The sequence below is a fragment of the Melanotaenia boesemani genome, chromosome 20 (assembly GCF_017639745.1).
Source record: "Melanotaenia boesemani isolate fMelBoe1 chromosome 20, fMelBoe1.pri, whole genome shotgun sequence".
Classification (NCBI taxonomy): domain Eukaryota; kingdom Metazoa; phylum Chordata; class Actinopteri; order Atheriniformes; family Melanotaeniidae; genus Melanotaenia; species Melanotaenia boesemani.
The window spans coordinates 20,896,774-20,918,789 of NC_055701.1; the positions used below are offsets into that span (position 1 = coordinate 20,896,774).

The 22,016-nt window shown below is 38.5% G+C and overlaps 1 protein-coding gene across 3 annotated transcripts; it reads left to right on the forward strand.

Annotated features, from left to right (window-relative positions):
- The first annotated feature begins 336 nt into the window (after nt 1-336).
- Nucleotides 337-21,224, forward strand: grm1b (glutamate receptor, metabotropic 1b). 3 transcript variants are annotated; one of them, XM_041972414.1, is made up of 9 exons: nt 337-420; nt 948-1,773; nt 4,025-4,274; nt 9,049-9,284; nt 12,762-13,008; nt 13,877-14,045; nt 14,364-14,490; nt 17,085-18,012; nt 20,005-21,224. In XM_041972414.1, exons 2-9 carry the CDS (start codon nt 1,059-1,061, stop codon nt 20,873-20,875), a joined length of 3,543 nt encoding a protein of 1,180 aa, XP_041828348.1. In that variant the 5' UTR covers nt 337-420; nt 948-1,058; the 3' UTR covers nt 20,876-21,224. The 3 variants fall into 3 exon arrangements, with proteins under 3 accessions (XP_041828348.1, XP_041828349.1, XP_041828350.1); XM_041972415.1 differs by having other exon boundaries at nt 20,040-20,237; XM_041972416.1 differs by lacking the exon at nt 20,005-21,224 and adding an exon at nt 18,576-18,706.
- The last annotated feature ends 792 nt before the right edge of the window (nt 21,225-22,016 follow it).

A 22,016-nucleotide genomic window follows, 5' to 3' on the forward strand; every position in this document is an offset into this window, starting at 1 on the left:
GACGAGTCCCTTTATAGTTTTCATTTGCGGTGTTAACTTATTTCCAGTTTATATTGCTATGGTGCAGCCACCTCCGTTTATTTGAGCTCAATTCCCCCTATCCCTCTTCATTAAACATTTTTTCTATGTGTATCTCAACATTTAGCCCCCAAAATATGACTTATCAATGCGTCATTATCTCCCCTGACGTGTATGAACTGTGGTTTCAAATCAGGGACACTGCAGTGACTGTGACCCGCTTTCAAGATGCAGCGAGGAAGAGGAGAAGGGGGCATCTCATGATCGGTGCAGATAGAAAGAGAGAGAGAGGCAGAGAGAAAGAGAGAGAGTCAGTCCTATGTGTTTTCTTAACGGAAAAGCTGGAGTCCAGTGTGGCTGCATTAGTCACAGACCCACTATTTCCCGAACTGCCTGGAGCAGGTAGGTAAAGTCTCGTCTTCTAGTCCATAAGATCTGAGCATACACAAACGCATTTCCTCTCTCCTTAAGAGGGGACTCTTCCTTAAATCACTCGAACATGCAGTAGCTTTGTCAGTTAATCTTTATCCTGTTATGCATGTGCAAGAGACGGTGTTGAATGTTTTGTCTTGTAAATAGCGCCAGTTTAACATAATGGTGTAGTCAGCTGTAAAATGTTGAGGATATGAATTAGATAGAAAGGACATTAGTCTTATGTATGATGCTTGTGGGGGTAAAAGTTGGAGAACCAGGAAAGAATCAACCCAGATCCTCACCTGCAGCAGAGGCAGCTGTCCGTGGTGCTGAAACTTAAAAGCTTTCCCCAATGCAAAAATGACTTTGAATCATCCAGATCAGCATATTGTGTCTTTTAAATGTGATATTTACATCTTAGTTCCATAATTTTAGGCATTTACTTATTGTATAGGAAGATAGTATACTTTTGCACAGTGAAACATGCATGGTAATGTTCAAATTTTCACATACAGGATGAAAACACTAAGAAGAATCAGCTGAGTTAATTTCCCAGCTTATAAAGGATTGATGGACCTTTACGATGACAAAAGGGACATGATTCTACACTCAGCACCTGTGGTACAATGTCGAATATGATTCACCTGACTGCCATCAGTATTTTGTATTTGCCTGTTTTACTCTTTGAGGCATTTGTTTTATCCAAGGGGAAGTATGAGAGGTCAATTGTGCCAAGTTCTGCCACTCGCCTGGTGGCGAGGATGGATGGGGATGTTATAATCGGTGCCCTGTTTTCTGTACACCACCAACCCTCAGCTGAGAAGGTGGCAGAGAGGAAATGTGGAGAAGTCCGCGAGCAGTATGGCATCCAAAGAGTAGAAGCCATGTTCCACGCCTTGGATCGGATTAACTCTGACCCAAACCTGTTACCCAACATCACCCTGGGCTGTGAGATCAGGGACTCCTGCTGGCATTCCTCAGTGGCTCTGGAGCAAAGCATCGAGTTCATACGAGACTCTCTCATCTCCATCCGGGATGACTCAGAGGGCTCCAAGTGGTGCATTGAAGGGGGACCCTCCAGTCAGCCACCATCAACCAAGAAGCCCATTGCAGGAGTCATCGGACCCGGCTCCAGCTCTGTTGCAATTCAAGTCCAAAACCTTCTCCAGCTGTTCAACATACCACAAATCGCTTATTCTGCAACCAGTATTGATCTTAGTGACAAGACACTATTCAAGTACTTCCTCAGGGTTGTGCCCTCAGACACTCTTCAAGCCAGAGCCCTGGTGGACATTGTCAAACGGTACAACTGGACCTACGTGTCTGCAGTTCATACAGAGGGTAAGAGTCATTAAAAGAAATATTACACTTCCATATAGTGTGGGAGTCAAAAGTAGAGTAGTACAAGCTGACATTCTGCCTCAGGGTCCTTGTATGAATCAAGTTTCCGAAAGATTAAATCCTCCACTTCCCTACAAAAACTTGTTGTTATAAATCAAGATAGTGTCGCGGAAATACAGCAAATGCTCCAGTTAGCAGAGAAGGCCTCCATGTGACAAACAAAATGAAGTTATTTTTTTAATTGCTGCAATGCTTCTTTAATGGATCTGCAGTTCAGGCATAATGGTGTTTATTTAATCTTCAAAAGGCCACAGCAGTGCAGAAAGGACATTAAAGACACGAGGAGCAGAGAAAAGCCCCTCAGAGGCAGGAGATCTGAACCACCTCTGAGTTGAAGATGAACGGTGATTTAGTCTTTTGTTTTCTGCTGCAGTAACTGTTTCATTTTGTAAAAAAAAAAGATGACAAATATAGACTGCTGTTCTAACAGCAGGTGGCTACAGATAGTAGTCAAGTTTCTTTCCTTAAGACACATCCTTTTGATGTTAGATTCAGTAGTGGGTAGTTTCAGAGGAGGAAAGAAAAGGCTGAGATCTTGTGGGCCTTTCTTTTGAAGGAAAACATGAAGTTTTTCTCTTCTTTTCCCTCTTTTTCCTCCTCTGTCTTGCTGGCAGGAGTCTTATTAGTTGCTCTATATCCCTTCCCAAATAGTTATAAAACAATTGGTCAGTTGAATATATCAGTCAAGCGAGAGAAAACAAATAAATTATTCATTATGTTATCTATTTTTCTTTTTTTTTCTTATTTCTTGTCTACTCTGATTACTTGTTGCTTTCCTTCATTTCACCCAAACCTTTGATAATTGGAAGTAAAACATTTAAAATGCAATGCTTTTTTTTTAAATGATTGCCACTTATTTGAGGATTACCTTTTTCATCAAGAGCTCTTTTTGATTGAAAAAAGACTTGCAATTCAAGGTCAGCCTGGATGCACTTGTCTATGGAGTTGCTCAGGTCACAGGGGCGGTGAGCGCCTTCAGCCTCCAGCATCTCGAGATCACCCATCGTGGATTTAAAGTTTTCAAGCGTATTCATTCACGTCTTATTCATTTTATTGTAAGATATTGTGATGTTTGCATCCCAAATTGGATATATATATCTGCAAACTTCTGACACTGGGTTGTTCAGTGATGAGGCAGCAGAGGTTTCCTTTGGATGTTTTCTCTGTGAAGGTCATTTTTGTGTAGAATAGCTTTGCAGCAGAAAAGAGCATCACCATTTCAGAGTCTGAAAAATCCTCCGACCTTGAGGCATTTTTACAGTCAAACAGTGTTTGTTATTTTCCTTTTTTTTAATAGTTGTTTCTTTGAACATGTTCTTGGTCTTTCAGGCCTCAAATTGAACTCCACCATTATGTTACAGACTGAGAGAACAGTGACCTCAAAACACTTAATTTCCTTTTAGCTTTTGTTGTTGAATAAGTATCTGAATATGGTTGCTAAATGTGGACCGACCATTTAAGGAGTCTACAGCCCCAACAAGATAATTAAGTTCTGATACTTCAGTAAAAGCGCATTAAAATTGCATGAATAAAAAATAACATGATTATTTTGGTTTAAATGTTGAAGGGTGTTTCATCTTGAATGTTTTAAAGAATATGTTAATCCTCTGCTCTCTTATCTATTCACATGAACAGAAATGTTAAGTGAAAACAGTATTTCAAATGCATGTAAATCAGATAGAGATTACAATAATTGAAATTCCTCCCACAGAGTTGAGTCAGATGTTATACCTAAACTAGAGTTTTTGCAGATAGGATATAAAGACAAGTATAAAAAAGAGCCAATCTAATCCAAAACCTGGCAAGCTTCCCTTGTTTTCAGTGATGAAGGGCTGTTTGTCATTTTGACAAGAAGATAAAATCCTAAATTAAGCATTTTTTAAGCAGTCAGATTTCAGACAAGCCTGTTTTTGGGTGTAGTTGTAGCTGATTGACTGTGAACACCTGGACAGCCAATCAGAAGTGGCTAAATTTGTAAAAATAAGAAGTCTCTCTGTTCCTATTACACTTCTCTTGGTTCCATAAATATGAGGACAAACAGAGTCATTCACACACCAAAAGAAGCGATTTGTTGTTCAGGAGAAGTTCCCTAATTTTGTGTGGTTGTGTGAGATTATGAAAGAAAGCTAGCTGGTCATTACCTTCCTCCTGTGAATGAACCTCGCCTGACAACTCCTCCTGTCTCCCTCAGGTAACTATGGGGAAAGTGGGATGGAAGTGTTCAAAGAGCTCGCCTCGCAGGAAGGCCTCTGTATCGCTCATTCTGACAAGATCTACAGCAACGCCGGAGAAAAGCACTTCGACAGGCTGCTCAGAAAACTGAGGGAGCGTCTGCCAAAAGCCAGAGTCGTCGTTTGCTTCTGTGAAGGCATGACGGTCCGAGGCCTGCTCATGGCCATGAGACGGCTCGGAGTAGCCGGAGAATTCCTCCTAATTGGCAGGTTTGTTAGAGAATGTTTTCCCACAGGGGCTCCAGGTTTGTCAAACAAGTTTGTTTGTTTTTTTTTTTGTTTTGTTTTTAGTTTTTTGGTGGGATAAAACAGATGAAAAGCTTTCATCCAAGAATTTCTCTCTGTGTTGTTGTTTTCTGCAGGTTTATAACAGGATTGTAATGGTTTAAATAAAAACAGAAAGTATCTATCTATCTATCTATCTATCTATCTATCTATCTATCTATCTATCTATCTATCTATCTATCTATCTATCTATCTATCTATCTATCTATCTATCTATCTATCTATCTATCTATCTATCTATCTATCTATCTATCTATCTATCTATCTATCTATCTATGTTAAATTCTATGTTAGAGTATTCAGCAGTTCTCAGGATGGATTGCATCCAAAAAAGTTAACATGGAATCAAACTATTCTTCTTTTCCTAACGAGTGCGGAGTTCCTGTGGAAGCAGAAGATGCTTTGAGTCAGGCTCAGTGATGAATAATGCATCCACCCAGCAAGATCTCCTGCTCCCTGTCAGATCACAGGCAGGATGGGCTAATATGGGACAGCACCTCCAGCATAAGCTGGGGAATCTGGAGTAGTGAACATCAAAGCACACATAAGGACATATACCAGACTTTTTCTCTTTGTGGAGTCTCATTTCACCACTGGTCCTGTTAGGGGTTGTTAAAGCAGCTGAAACAAGGCTATGATTAAAGCTAGATGTGGCTAATTTATGGGCGATGGTTAATTGGTTGTTTGGCTCTTTTATTCACAACCCTGCTGAGAAGGAGCCAGTCCAACCTTTCTGAAACCCAAATAATTATATATATATATATATATATATATATATATATATATATATATATATATATATGTGTGTGTGTGTGTGTGTGTGTGTGTGTGTGTGTGTGTGTGTGTGTGTGTGTGTGTAGGGCATTTTAAAGCTTAAACTTTCTCTCACCCCATGCTTAAATTTTATACTGCTACTAAAGTTTCCATGGAAGATAAGAAAAATGTGGGGTAGAGTAGTGTTTGTGTGTGTGTGTGTTTGTGTGTGTGTGTGTGTGTCTTTTCTGGGTCAAGGAGACTACTGAAAAAAGAAAATGTTTTTAGAGCAATGCAGTAAGTGAACACATGCAGGCCTGTGCAATGGGCCAACTGAAATGCCTGGAGGTGCTGGTCATCAGCCATCCATCTTCTGTTGTGTGGAGGATGAAAGCGATGGCTATTCTCACACCACTGATCCCACATAAGCCGAACAACAAACGACTCTTTTGATCAATTGTGAAGTGAAGCTCCCATTTCTTTGGAAATTAAAAGATGAATAGAGTAAATTCTTACATTCCTCTGTTGATCTGTTTTGAAAATATATCTCCCCAATAATAAATGACTTCATAAAATCCTATTTCAATGTTACATAAATAGTTTTTCTGGTGCTTTTCCCCCCCTGCCTTAATTTAAATGATTCATGAACGTGTGATCTCAGATTTGGGCTATAAATCTGTACAGTATGCGCGTGCTGACGTCCGAGCTGTAGGTTTTTGGCATTCATAGTGTTGGACTGAGGGTAGTGTGATGCTGAGAAGCAGATGGCCAGGTACTGTTGACACTGTTACACTGGACAGCCATTGTCAGCTCATTCTTGAAGTGGCAGCCAAGCCAAACGTGCTGCTGGCTTCCACTTCTAACCCAAATGTGGGTTATGGAAGTCTGTTGGCCTAAGTGATATTTTAGTCCCATGAAGAAACTGCAGTTTGTGCAGTTTTTTATATTTTAGGTACAGAATCTGTGTGTTTTGCCCCAGATTCACTTTTCTGTTAGCAAGATGAGTGATTAAGTTTTTTTTTACTTCCGGTTTCAGTCATCTATTAAACCACATAGAAGTCATGCTAATGTCTTTCTCTTACCCACTTTTGCATTAATCTACTCTAGTCTGCCACTTTATTAGGTACACCTTACTAGTACTGGTTATACCACCTTCAGAACTGGCTTTATCCTTGGTGGCATAGATTCAACAAGGTGTTGGAAACAATCCTCAGAGATTTTGATCCTGTGACATGACGCATTTTCCAGCAGGAAGTAGCATCAGAAGATGGTACAATGTGGTCATAAAGAGATGGACATGGTCAGCAACAATACTCAGGTAGGTTGTGGTGATTACGTATATGATGTTCTGTTATAATATCCCCCACACTGTTATACCACCAGCCGTCTGAGCTGTTGATACAAAACAGGATGGATTCATGCTTTTATGTTATTTATGTCAAATTCTGGCCATACCATCTGAATGTAGAGCTGAAAAGGACTCACCAGACCAGCAACGTTTTTTCCATCTTCTATTGTCCAGTTTTGGTGAGTCTGTGTGCATTGTAGCCTCACTTTCCTGAATTGTTTTAAATACTCAGACCAGCTAGTCTGGCACCGTCTGGTTGTCTTGACCAAGTCTACATGACTAAATGTACTGAGGTGCTGCCATGTGGTTGGATGATTAACTATTTGTGTGAACAAGCATATCTGTCTATAGTGAACTTTTACATGCCAGACTCTTTCTTCTTGTGGCGATTGATTTATATTGTTACACTTTACAAGAATTGTGAAAATTAAGTCACTGCTTTCAAAGGTAAAGCTAATCTTACTGTAAATTATTATAAGTTTGGTGTTTAAGGCCTCTCATATTCCTTGTTTGCCTCTTTCATTTAGTAGGAGGTATTGTACCTCTGTATAATTTTCAGCATGCATTTGCAACCTAAATAAAAGGATTTTTTTTCTTAGATTTATTTAAATCTGGAGCATCAAAGCAAATCTTTTTTTCCTCTTCATCAGCATTTTTCTGTTTGCATTGTGATCAAATGCAGAATTGACTTACAAATTACTATGAGAAACTATGCATGAGATAAATACAGATCATAAATAGTAGACACAAAAATCACACTAAGGACCCAGCGTCTGTGAGTTTGGTGGGATCTTGTTGCTTCCCAAGGCAGATTGCACAGCTACAGTACTAATCTGTGAATTCTCACTAGACTTGTGATTGTGTCTGTGGACATGGAGACTTATTTTTTCTTCCTTTTCTTCTTTCAGCAAGTACAGTGAGAACTCCACGCCCCTCACTGGGGAAGCTGAGAGGGGAAACAAAGTCAGGGAAACAATAGAAGGGGGATGCTTTTTAAGATTCAGTGTCTTCAAGGTTATTTGCTGGTTCTCAATGTCATAAAACACATGTTTTGTTCTTCCTTCAGATTCTGCTGCTATTTCTTGCTTGTTATAGAAACTTGAAATGTGTTAGTTCAAATTTATTTGCCTCCACATGGCTAACAGTGTTTTGTCCTTATTGGATGGTAAATGTAGTTGTTTCCACATTACTCTAACACCACTGGATCAATAAAAAAAACAGACTATTAATTTAGCAAAACCATCATAGAAATAATGATTTTGCAATGATTCCAAATAAATTTGTTTTAAATGCAATTTGAAATTTTTTTAATGTATTTGTAGTTTTTTTTATTCCTTATATTATTACAGCAATGCTTGGACATTTGTGAAAACATTAGAATTTCTTATATTTGAAAAATGTGATTATAAACATAATCAGCTAAATTACCCCGAGCTGAAAGACAGGACCAACAAGGTTGGTGCAGAAAGCAAAAGGATTAATAGTTTTGCTGTTTACAGATGTTGACGTACCAAGTTGTGAAATTTTCTTACATGCATCACAATTTTAAATTTGTAATTTGCTAATTCATTTGAACCTTTATTGAACAGATACTAATGGAAAAAATATATGTATATTTTTTCAGTGTCTTTACTGACTTAAATTTTATAATTCAAACGTATCTAGAATTTGATGCACATGCACCACTAAATGTTGGACTAGAGGCATGTTTACCTTTGTATAACATCTGTTTGCCTATTAGTTAACTTACAGTTGTTTGGGAACTAAGGATAGTAGTTGTCACAGTTTTGCAAGAAAAAGCTTCTGAACAGTCTGTGGTTGTTGTGTAATTCTTCTCTTCACAATTCATTCTGAGTAAGCGACAGATCTGGACTAAAGGCAGGCTAGTCGAACACATACTGTTAGGTTCTGGCTTTTGTACAACCCAGTATTAGCTTGATGCTAATGCTAAAACATGGACTCAGTAGTGTGTCTCTATGTTTTGTTTTTTTTGTTGTTTTTTTTCTTTTGGCTACTGCAGTCGTGGATTATGTTGAATTAAAAGAGTTTTCCAAGTTACTCTTGAGCCCATGTGGCTGTATTAATCGCTGTGACAGTTTCTCGTGCGGTGCAGCCTGAGGGCTCAAAGGTCATTACATCCAGCAGTGGTTTCCAACCTTGGCCTTCATTTTATCAGACTTCCTGAATCTTTTTACAATATCATGCTTTTTTTTGTTCTGTAGAAATTCTTTGCCATTTTGAATTTAAAAATACTTTTTTGGATGCTCTGACAGTGCTGGGCACAGAATCTTAAGGACCATCCTTACATGGAAATATATTGCTGGATGCTCCTTTGTACCCTATTCTGACTAAACCTACCTTTCACCAATAATTGTATTGATTGTAGAGTATAGATTTGAGTCAGGATTTAGGTGAAAATCGTGTAATGGATTAGTATAAAATCTGACCTAATACATCATAATTAAATAAATGATTGTGATAAAAGGAGGCATGACATTTTCATTTAATTTAATTTTAATATAAGGACTAATGTCATGTGTGCAGCACAAACCGGGGGTCTTGCTCTGGGCATTGATTGGAGTGTGTTCCTCCCTGCAGTGATGGCTGGGCCGACCGAGTCGAGGTGGTGGAGGGATATGAGCATGAGGCGGTGGGTGGCATCACTGTGAAGCTGCACTCTGAAGAGGTCTCCTCCTTTGATAATTACTTCCTAAAGCTCAAGCTAGGCACCAACACCCGCAACCCATGGTTCCCTGAGTTCTGGCAGTACCGGTTTCAGTGCCGCCTTCCTGGACACCCACTAGAGAATCTAAATTATGCACGGAACTGTTCAGGTAACTAAACAGCACTTTCAGCTATTATGATTTTTCCTGTAGTTTTTTTTTTCTGGTTAACAGAATTGGCTTACTGTTTTGATGTGTTCAATGCCCAGAAGACAATTCTAAAAGGCCCCATAAAGTGGAACACACTCTTTAAATATGAATTAGACTGCCAGAGGGTAGATTTCGCTCCAAGTCAATCCAGTAACACATATTTTTTTCATATTGTTCATTTGTGTGATACTTGGCTCCACAGAGGATGATGATCTAGGTAAATTATATGCTTCTCATTTTTTAAAGGAACACAGTTTATGCTTTAGCTCTAGTTTTTTTGGTTTCATGAAACAGTGCTCAATAAGCATGTTTCCAAAATTTTTACATGCTCACAGTTTTTTTCCTTCTTTCGTATTTTTTTTTAAAGGCACATATATTTACGTTTTCAATACCAAGTTTTAAGGATGTAAATGTTTTTAACCTTGGATTTAAAAAATCAGATTTTAAAATCAGTTACTTTTTAACTTATTGATAAACGTAAATATAAAAACAATGCATGCAGTGAAAAATAAAATGACTCCTTTACATTTATGTTGACAAGATATTTATGTGAATTTGCTTTTGACATTGCACTTTTTCCTGCTGTTGACATGATCTTATTTCTTTTGCAGCATTCGCACATTATCTACTCAAATCTCTTGTTTCGGATGCACATATTTTAAGTTTTTGATTAATTTCTGTGAAAGTTTGTATTCCAAAAAAAGCTAATATAATGAGTGGAAATAGAGTTATTGTTTGCTGTTTTGTTTTTTTCATTGTTTATATATTTGTTTTAATTCATTTTGGTATAGAACTCCAAGACGGTGAGTGAATCCCTTTGAATGGATCCATAATGATCCTCACTTTGAAAATATACATAGAGGTTGACTGACATTAAGATTTATGATGGGATTATCATTGTGCAGTGATGACATTTCATTGCATTCACAATTAATCTCAGTTTACCTCTTATATATGAAGCTATTGGGATGTTTTTTAAGATATGAGAGCCCAACAATTGGATCTCGTCTGCTGTCACTTTGTGCTCTCACACCCATTTTAGCTTTAAGACGGTTATAAAACAGCCCAATAACTGGCCGATGTGGCTTAATTTGCATGCAACCTCAGAAATTGTGCAGTTCAGCCCATATTTTATGCAGAGAAGATCCAGTTATCACGCAGCCAAATAATTCCAACGTGCAGCAGTAGGTCCTCTGCTTGCATGCTGACATCATGACATCACTGCATCATGACTGAAACTCACACAGCTCAGAGAGCACGGCGAGCATCAAAACCAAGGAGCTGTTAAACTAGGTCATCACCAGCTGTTCCCCTCGGATGCTCCCCCAGCTGCTACCCAGCTGAAATTACTGTTTATATGTTTGTTTGCACAGGCAGTGATTTTCCCAGCAGTCATTTTGAAGTGATCATTACCTGATATAGCGCAAGCAGCAACAAACTCAGCAGCAACGGATTATGCTCATAAAGATATCATGCAGTGAAATGCTGCTGTGTTACAGCAGGTGAATCCTGTCTTACAGGCAGTGCTGAATGAAGAGTTGACTATCTCACTTATAAATTTTAACTAGAAACTAGAAAAACAAGAGAGTTAAAAAGAAAAAAAGCCCAGTTAATGTGAACTGGAAAATAAATACAAAATGCAAACTTCAAGGAATTACTATTAGAAATTATTCAAAATTGTATCACATCCTTGCATAAGCAATCAAAACAAACACCTTAGAAAGACCAAAATAAACTTCTAGGCTTCTGGGGGAAAAATTCTCTTCATCAGACAGTGGGAAATTGGGATCAGTGAAACAAAGTGAAGTAAACTTGGAATTTCAAGTTATTCAAACTGCATGAGCATGGTAAGTCATTCTGAAATTACTTGTAAATACCACAATTTTGGTGGTTTGTGACCTATGAGCGGTGCCTATCTACATGTGTGCATTGTGACTCCACATGGGAAAGAACTGCCAGAGAAACAAAGTTGAAGCAGTAATGAGATTGAGGCATTGTACCAGTAATGGAGCCACGCTTATATTCAAACTGCATGTAGCTCAGTAACAGATGGGCAAGCGAATCAGACTTGGAGCTATCAGTGAAAGTCAGAGTTTCTGTGACAGCTCAGTAACATTAACCTCTGGTTGGCTTCCAAGCAAAGAAAAACATGAAAAAACATTGTTTGCTGCTCATAAAACTTTGCATGAAAAGAAGCTTGATGGATGCGAGAAGCATTATTTGTTCAGATGAGACTAAGCTAAACTATTTTAAGAGGTGGGAGTGAGAACACACAAAAAATGATACGATGATATTAGTAGAGGGCCTGTGAATTCACCAAATTATTAGCTGAAAAATGACTCTGTCCCAACATGGTTTTAATATGAGAAAACAAAAACTATAAACATACAGTGGAAAAAACAAACAAACAAGATTTTAATATTGGTAACGAACAGCGTACTTTTTATTTGTTGCTGTTGCTCTGAGTTTTTACAGAACAGCCAGTTTTTATCAACCTAAATATTGAATACTGAATTTTTAGTTCTCATTTGTATATGAGAGCCGGTGAACTTAGAGGTTAATCAGTTATGAATAAGTGATGTAATTCTGAATCACCTGATATTTCCTATTAGCATGAGGTGACAGGGTGAAGGTAAATACTGGAAATGATTTGATCAGTTTTATTTACAACTTAAGTAGTGAAAACTGCAGCATTTCTGCAAAACTGGTTTCTGTTCTGACAAAGGGAAAAACACCTTTTGATTCCGAGAGAGATTGTTTGTATTCAGCTCCAATGCCTGCCAAACATACAGTCTGTATGTGGTCCACTGTTTCACCAAAATATACCAATTGCATTGTGTAGCTTTTTGAAATTAGTCTTACTTTTTAAAAAATTGCTTTGCTTCCAGCTTGCATTACACTGAACTGATAGGGTGTGTTTGAACATCAGATATTGTTTGTATCCAAATATCAGTAATTTCTGTCTCATTCACTCATCCTGTTTGTGTGAGGAAAAATCAGATACATGAGAATTGTTGTTTTATGTTTCTTGCCTGAGCAGAAGACAGAATCTCAGTGGCACAAGTTTTTAGTGTTTGACCAGCTCTAATTGAATCCTGACTCATGAATCCAGGAGTGAATAGTCTTGCCATGGTAACATGGCTTCTTTAGAGCCATTCTCTGTGGCTTCCAGTTATTTCAAAGCACCCTCCCACAGAGGCAATGATGCTTGTAGCAAGCTGGCTGATTTCAGAGAACAATTACAACACATGGATCTGTGAGCACCCTATCACTCCTTTGTAATATGTTACATCATGCTAGACAAACTGTTGGGTAAACCTGAAATTTAAACAAGACTTAAAACATGCTACTGCTTGCACCAGTGAAGAACCTCTTGTAAAGCTTCTTCCTTCTTTTGTCTTGAAGACAAGTCCTTACTGTTGTCTACTGTGTGGGCAGGTTATGAAAGTCTGGAGGACAACTATGTACAAGACAGCAAGATGGGCTTTGTCATCAATGCCATCTATGCCATGGCCCACGGGCTGCATGACATGCACTCTCACCTTTGTCCTGGCCATGTGGGGCTCTGCGATGCCATGAAGCCCATCGATGGAAGCCACTTATTGGATTTTCTTCTTAAAACGTCCTTTATGGGTGTGTCTGGAGAGGACATATGGTTCGATGAGAACGGAGACTCACCTGGAAGGTAAACCCACTCTTCATACTTAAGTCTGAGACATTCTTGAAAACATAGTATACGGATTTGGCTTATGGGTGCTTATGAAAATGTGGAGGTCATTTTGATTAACAATGTAATTTGTGGTATAAGTGCAAACAAAAGTATGACAGAATAAGAGCAAAAGAAACACTTTAGCACTGATAATTGCCTTTTGTATCACGCGGCAGTCCTATCAGATGCTGGTTATATCATTCCTGCTCACCATCAGACTAATTCTAAAACCTTTTTGTCCACATAAACCGTTTCAGCCCATAAAAGTTGTAAATTAAGGATTGAATAGCACCAGAAATTGAATTAATCTACATGATTAAAGCCCTAATGTGTGTGATGAGAAAGGTCAATTAAAGTAAAATGTTTCACTTTCAGTATGTTGTGAGTAAAATACTGTATCGGGGTGTATTCTAATGTAAGAGATGTAGAGTTTAGTAAAGACTTTTTCCTCCTCATTAACATTAACATCAAAAATGAGATACAGCACCATGGATGTTGTGGATGTCAAGTGATGGATGATGTCCCCAAAGGGCTTCAGGGTGCCTCATATAATGAAATTGGACATGTCTCTTTACACAGCTTGCATTCATATCAGGGACATGTACATGTGCAAATTTTTAGCAGGCAGTAAATGCCTGCTAAATGTATTTTAAATGCCATAACTAAAAGACTTTTAATATTAAGTCAGTTATACTCCAGAACAGCAATGATTTCAGTGATCTAATTTCCACTTGAGAAGGATAATTCCTGATTAGTATCTGTCAGTTAATAAGTTCTTCTTTCTATCCTTCATAAAGTTTTAATTTGACAACTAAAATGAAGGTTTTGTCTTTTTCTCCATCAGGTATGAGATAATGAACTTCCAGCGTGTGGTGACTGGCGTCTATGACTACATCAACATTGGCTCTTGGCATGAGGGCATTCTCAGTCTGGATGAGGAGATGATCCAGATGAACAGCAGTGACATGGTCCGCTCGGTCTGCAGTGAGCCCTGCTCCAAAGGAGAGATCAAGGTTTGGGTCACGTGTTATTCAGGTTATGGATTGAATTTAGTTTATTGATCATTTACATGTGCAAAAATTTAACACTGCAGTGAAACAATTTGTAAATGTGTTTGTCTTGCAGTAAATCATCTCTCTGGCTGTGTTACACTATATATTAATATAACAATTTATAAAGGGGGTCATATGTTGTTCTTTAATTTTGCTGTGTTATAAATCAGTGTCAACTATTTAGTCGGTCTCCCTTTGACTTGGACTGATGGAGTCTTAATTAAAAAAGAAAAAGAAAATAAAGGAAAAACATTTTCTCTGCAATGTTTTATCAACCAGGTCATAAGGAAAGGAGAAGTGAGCTGCTGCTGGATCTGCACTGCCTGCAAAGAAAACGAGTATGTCCAGGATGAGTTCACATGCAAGGCCTGTGAGCTCGGCTGGTGGCCTGACAAAGAACTAGAAGGTATATTTATACATCTTCCTCTCCACGTACCTGTTTCTATGAACCCTTACCTGCTTGGAGCAAGAACAGCTTGGCAGAAGACTTCAATGTCCTTTAGAGAATAGTACAATAATAGTTTAGAGTAAAATGCAGAAAAGAGGCAGTGGAAATAGGTTGACTAGCTCCATCTAAAGGGAATTAAATCCATCTGCCAACCCCTCTATGCTGACTAATTAACATGTTTTGCTTGCGTTTCCTTTTATAAATATACTATACAGCCCCTTATATACTAACCAGTTATTACTGAAGATCAGTTCTAATGACAACTTAGGCCGAATAGGCAGAATAGACCTAAAACAATATGTAGAGTTTAACAAAATAGTCTCATTCACACAGTTCTCATGTTCTTCAGCAGAACAACTGAATCTCAATTCTAACTTTTTTCTTGTTGTTGTCGTATTTTATACTTTAAAATGCTTCTGCAGAGCACGTTCAGTTAGACTTTAGACTTTATTATCTCTGAGGGGAAATTGTTTTCCACAGACCAAACCCCTAGACTCCCAAACCAAGTACACAATACAGAAAACAACATAACTATACTGCACAATCAGATGCATACTGATAATGCCAAATTTTACACTACAAGAGGTCTTCTCCTCCCAGCAGATATCAGGCTGTTTAATAGACATTAATAATTATAAATACTCTATTACATCATAATTCACTGACTGTCACTGCGTCATACGGGTAATTTGAAACATTAGTGACTTTGTTTTCAGCATTAATTAATTATTGGACTCTATACATCAAGTATTACCATATTATTTGGATACTGTAACATTATTGCACATCCCATACTTCGCTTTTATGTGTTACACACAGCAGACCCTCTTTTTCTTTTAACTCAAATGCGCAGGATGTATCAGTTACAGAAATCCATGGGTTTTGTTTGTTCCTGATTATGCAGCAAGATTTGTCAAGACAGTTCATATTTGAATCCATCCTGTAGATGCTGGCAGCTTACCATCACTCCTTGTTATATTTTGCAGTTTATAAGTCTTGGTTTTCTTGCTTTTAGATGTTTTCACATTAAAATCTAGTGTTAAGTTGATTCAAGCAGGTCTTGAACATAAATCTATAATAATTTTTCAGGTCACGATTTTAACTTGTTAGCAGAATTACTCCTGGTGTTCTGTTTGTTGACCACAACAGCTTTGTGTGATGAAGTCGATGCAGTTATTGGCACATAGAGCAGGGAAATTATCATTGATCACAAGTTGCCTCTGGAGACAGATGCAGAGATGCATTTTAATGCCAGTGATGACGCACTTAGAATTTTCTATTGTGCCGACACAAGATGCATGTTTAAGCCACATGTGACCAAACCAGAGTGTCTAAATTAGTGTAGTTCAGTTCATTTTTTTAACATAATAAAAGAAAACAGTTGCTGAATATGTGAAATAATTTACTCTGTAGTATACTAAAAAAAAAAAAAAAAAAATTAAACAAACTTGTGTCAAAGGCACAAAATTGCAGAAAACCAGCTAAAAAGAGAATTAATCTTTTCCCAGAATTGTCTGTTACTTTAAATCAATAAACAATCAATTAACATTTAAATTAGTCCAAAACTAAATACTTAATCTGTTTAGAACACAAGATTTAGTTTTTTCTGTAGATTGGTTGTAATTTGTTTTTCTTCCTTCATAATTGAATCATCCAGAGATAAAAGGTGTTTCCTTCCAATTACAAGAACCTGTGTAAAAAGTTCCTCCAAGCTTTGATTTCTCCTCCTCCCACTGCCACTACTGTACCTCGCACAGCTTGTCCCTCTAAGATTTCTGCAGTGCTATTTTACAAACCTGTTCTGTCCTATTTTCATGGCTTTCCCATGACACCTGAGAGCACATTCATCATCTTCACCATTTTATCCGACAGAAGCCCTACTTCACTCACCACTCCTCTGGCCCACTTTCAGAGGCCTTGTACGCTGTTCAAAGACAAGACACTTTCTTAATAGGATCATCTTGCCTTCACGCCGTCGTTTTTTTATTTATTTATTTTTCTTTAGTGCAGGGTGTTTAGGCAGAAACAGAAAGGGTATAATATGGATTGAAAGGTTGCCATAAAAACATTCTTGCACTCTTCTCCAACCCCGACTATCCTGCCACTATACAATGAATAAATAAAACAATAATGAATTATATAGATATTCAAAGTGTGTTCTCAGATTGAGGCAGAAAGGTGATCTTACTTGGATCCATGAAATATGCAGTTATTTACTTTGTCCTGCTGCACCAGCCTCTGCTCTGCTGGCTGCAGCCAGCCTGGCCATAGCTGAGTTGAAAGGCGTTTATTTATAGTTGAGCTAAAAACCTACTTTGGGACTTACTGTATTTTCTTAGGCTAAGATGCTTTTGATTAAGTTTTAATTTCCCCATGTAACAGAGCCTTAAGTTCTTTAACTTCACTTTGAAAGTTACCTTTTATTCACCCTCTTTCCTGTTGATGATAAAGGAATCTAACCACCAAGCTCATGCTGATATGATAAAATATGTATGAGGAGCTTTCAGTGTATTGTGGCTGCGTTTTTATTCTTGTGTTTTTCCTTTTGCAAGGCTGTGAGTCAATCCCCCTGCATTACCTGGAGTGGAGCAATCCAGAATCCATCATCCAGGTGGTCTTCTCCTGCCTAGGCATCCTGGTGACATCATTCGTCACCTTCATCTTTGTTTTGTACCGTGAGACACCTGTGGTCAAATCCTCCAGTCGGGAGCTCTGCTACATCATCCTGGCAGGGATCTTCCTGGGCTACTTATGTCCTTTCACCCTCATCGCCCGTCCCACCGTGGTTTCCTGCTACCTCCAGAGACTTCTCGTTGGACTCTCTGCTGCCATGTGCTATTCAGCCCTGGTAACCAAAACCAATCGCATCGCTCGAATTCTTGCAGGCAGCAAAAAGAAGATCTGCACCAGGAAGCCGAGGTTCATGAGCGCTTGGGCTCAGGTGGTTATCGCTTTCATACTGATCAGTGTCCAGCTAACATTGGAAGTCACTCTCATTATCATGGAGCCTCCCGAACCCATCAAATCCTACCCAAGCATCCGAGAAGTCTTCCTGATCTGCAACACCAGCAACGTTGGTGTTGTAGCTCCACTTGGCTACAACGGTCTGCTCATCATGAGCTGCACCTACTATGCCTTCAAGACCCGCAATGTTCCCGCGAATTTCAACGAAGCCAAGTACATCGCCTTCACCATGTACACCACTTGCATAATCTGGCTAGCATTTGTGCCAATCTACTTTGGCAGTAACTACAAGATTATCACTACATCCTTCTCTGTGAGCTTAAGTGTGACTGTAGCTTTGGGGTGCATGTTCACGCCAAAGATGTACATCATTATTGCCAAACCAGAGCGGAATGTGCGCAGCGCATTCACCACCTCGGATGCTGTGCGCATGCATGTTGGTGATGGCAAAATAGCCTGCCGAAGCAACAGCCTGCTCAACATGTTCAAGAGGAAGAAGAACGCTGGAAATGGAAGGTGGGTTCATTAATTGAGTCTGTGAGTCTTGCTCCCGAGGCACCTCAGGGATGCTGGTTTTACTGTAATTCCCCTCTCAAAGGGGACTTGACGACCAACTGTATTTACTTTCATAGGCACACCTGTTGTACATCCTGACAGATATAGGTCAGTTCTCAATTCACACAGCCATTTCAACCTTTGACCTGCTGGCAAAATTAAAACAAGCATTTCTGTGTGCTGAGGGATGGCAAGTGAGATCACACAGACAGGATGGAGGGTTTCTTCAGGGTAAATTAAATTATAAACCTGATATTATTGCACCTGCAACATACAGACCCCATTTCCAGAAAAGCTGAGAAATTTTCTTAAATGCAATAAAACCTGAAATGTGTAATTTAATGTAAGGAAATAATTATTAATGTCTTGATATCAAATGTCAAGGCATTTATTGACAGCAATGCACTGAAAAACAAGGGGGGATGCTTTAATAGAGGTACAGTATGTTTACCATTGTGGTACATCACTGTTCCTTTTAATGGCTCTTTTAATAATTTGGGAACTAAAGGTACCAATTCTTGCAGTTTGCAAGAGGAATCTGTCACCATTCTTGATGAATACAAGATTTCATCTCTTCAGCACTCTGTGGTTGTCGTCTGATTCTACTCCCCGTGGTGCTTCTTACATTTTCAGTTGGAGAAAGATCTGGACTGCAGGCAGGCCAGTCAAGTACACACACACACACTCATACACACACGTATTTTGTGTCTATAAAGCCATGTTGTTTTTGTTCTAAGTCATGCTAAGCGAGGTCTGGTATTGTCCTGTTGAAGTAACCACATACCTATTTTATTCTACTATTCTACAGTCATTTGACAGATGTTTTTCTCTGAAGGGATTTACATCTGAGAGTAAGAACTTGCTGTTAGCGTGCTCTTAACAGTGGATAAGGACTCTGAAGATCAGACAGAGTTTGGTAGATCGTTCCACCACCGGGGAGCAAAAGAGGAAGAGAGTCTAGCTACTGATTTTGCTGCAGCAATAGACCTCCTGAGGCATTGTCTTAAAAGTAGCATAGAGTCCTATATACACCTCTGCATTAATAGTAACTTCACACATATGCAAGTTTCCCATGCTATAGACACAGATGCGCTCTCATACCATCATTACCATTGGCTTTTGCACCTTTTGCTTAACAGCCAGGATTGTCTTAATTGTCACCATGTGAAATCAAACTTATTTTTAAAAATCATTTTATTAAAAGCAGTTCAAATCTGGATGTAGAAGAGAACTATGTCAAAATACTGAAAAGTGAAAATGTTTTTCCAAGGTACTTACGAGTCCATATGGCTTAAAACAATCCTAGTATTTACATTTGTGATCTTAAGATTTCATAGACTCCCCTAATCGTTTTAGAATGAGATTTATCCTTTTTTATTTTATTGTTATTTATTTATTTTTGCTTGGAAAAAGACAACGCCTTTGGTGGATGCTTCTTTTATACCCTATCCTGGCACCCTCACCTGTCCCCATTTACTCTGCTAATAATACTGCCTTGCTTACTGCTGTTACTAGCACACATTGCTGATCATTTAATCTGTTAAATAAAGATTTAAACAAAATAGCAAATCACAGATTTAATTATCAGAATCGGGCATACTTTGTTGATCTCAGACTGGGAAATTGCAGGGTTACAGCAGCTTTATTGAATAAGAAAGAATGAGAGTAAAGTTAAACTATATGATGCAGTGATACTACATACAGACCACAAATCACTTTTCTGGAAATTGGGTTGGTATTTAAGGCCATTGTGAACTATACCTAAAACTTTTTATGCATTCTAGGGCTTTTTTGGATTACCTGTACTTTTTAAAACCTGCAGATACCCCGAAATATAACATAAGAAAAGTATATATAAAATGTTTTCTTTTTTACATGAACCAGAAATGTTGTTTTTGTCTCCCTTCTTTCTGGGTTCCTGCGAAGTAACAGCCATCTTTATTTTGTTCATAGTTCTAATGGAAAGTCTGTGTCATGGTCTGAACCAGGTGCAAGACATCCTCCAAAAGGGGATCACATGTGGCACAGACTGTCAGTGCATGTGAAGAGACAGGAAGCAGGTTCCAATCAGATGGCTGTCATCAAACCCTTAACTAATACCTACCAAAACACTGCCCGGGAATTCTCAGACCTCAGCACGAAGACTTTGTACAATGTGGCTGAGGAGGATGAGAGTGAACCTGTCAGTTACAACCCTCCTGCTACTCCCCCTATGATGGCCCACGGGCAAATGCCTGCCTGTGTGGTGAGAAAAGATGTGGGTGAGGAGGTGGAGCTCTATTCCCCTGAGCTTCTTTGCTTGCCTGAGCCAAATGACATTATCCCTCAAAAAGTCATCATGGCCCACGTCCAGGAAGAAGGGGTTTTAAGCAAGTTCAACAGTGACATCCCTGAGTTTAGCAACATGATTAGCATGCCTCAGGCTGTGAGCGGTGGCATGCCAGTCTACCATCAGGCACATCTCATCCAGCAGGACCCGGTCCTGCCTATCCACCTCGACCCCTTTGAAGAAGAGCCTGCCTTCCCATTAGAGGAGGAGGAGGAGGAGGAAGAGGAAATAGAGAATGAGCAGTTTGGCCTTCTCCATGGCTACATGTACAACAACACCCAGATTCATGATGAGGAAGACTTGGTTGAGGTAAAATTAGCAGTGGAGGACTCCATGGCTCTGATGCCTCCCTCCCCTTTCCGCGATTGCTCCGGTCCCCTGGTGAGCCCGTTTCCAAACTCACCGGTTTCTGAGTCGATCTTGTGCACACCTCCAAACGTGACATATGCTTCTGTCATTCTCAGAGACTACAAGCAAAGCTCCTCAACTCTGTAAAGGAGCACACAGTGTGTTTCAGATTCTGCTAAACATTCATATTGACAGTGTCTTGGCTGTATGTGCTGATATTTAAGGAAAATGTATTCTGTGTTCCGACAAATCATTTTTCACTCAATAGCTCAGTAGTTTTTACAGGATAATAGTGAAAAACAAGGTGCCATGTTTTAATTCTCTTAAATATGTTGTATTGTAGTGAAAGAATTTCTCCCATACAAACATACTGTATATTTTTAACATAAGGTTTAAGAGTAGGGCAGATTTTGTTCCTACAAGACAAATAACTAAGACTGTCTAAGAAGAAATGTACATTATGAATTAATGTTATATATATATATATATATATATATATATATATATATATATATATATATATATATATATATATATGTATATATATATATATAAAGGCTTATTTGATGAACATAGGTGAGGTAACAATCAGTTTGTTGGTTTTTAACAAAGGAAACTTAATGTTGAATATATGTTTCAATGTAATACAAAGCAATCAGTTAGAAAATATCTTATCAATCATGTTTTTGTTATTCTTTCTATGTTGGGTATTACATCAGATAAAAGAAAAGATCTGAAATAATGGTTGAATTTCGGGGGGAATTTATCGCATTTTTGCAGGTGAGAAAAGGAAATGGTACTTTGACATGTGAAAGCTGAATATGAACATTACAGCCAGGCTAGCATCGGCTACATTAGCTTAGTATGAAGAGCAGACATGGGTGTAGACTGTATATAAATACGAATTTAGCCATTTGGTGTTATCCAAGAAACAGGTGATAGTGCCACAACATCACAAATGGCCAACAGCAACCTCACAGGCAGCAATAAACTGATTAAAAACACTGGACGTCATTCACCAACATCTTCTTACACATATTATTCGATTTGTTCTAAACTTGTTCTTTTAAGTTTGAGAAAACCTAGATTCATGAATGTGTTCATGGATCAATTACTTCTTCTTAACATTCCTCTTAAATTGGCGCATATTCATTTTTTAATAAGTTGAAAAGAGGTGCCAATGATAAATGCATAAGTAGGCGCTGAAAATTAATCCGAAGGGCCGTCTGCAGACACAGACTGAGGTGAGAGAGAAACAAGAAAAAAATGACAAATATGATACGAAAGA

Bases quoted from the DNA above. Each gene is read 5' to 3' on its own strand.
- grm1b (XM_041972414.1), top strand. From the start codon at position 1,059: ATGTCGAATATGATTCACCTGACTGCCATCAGTATTTTGTATTTGCCT. The intron at 4,275-9,048 runs GTTTGTTAGAGA...TCCTCCCTGCAG, and splicing joins GAATTCCTCCTAATTGGCAG to TGATGGCTGGGCCGACCGAG. The intron at 14,046-14,363 runs GTTTGGGTCACG...TTTATCAACCAG, and splicing joins GCTCCAAAGGAGAGATCAAG to GTCATAAGGAAAGGAGAAGT.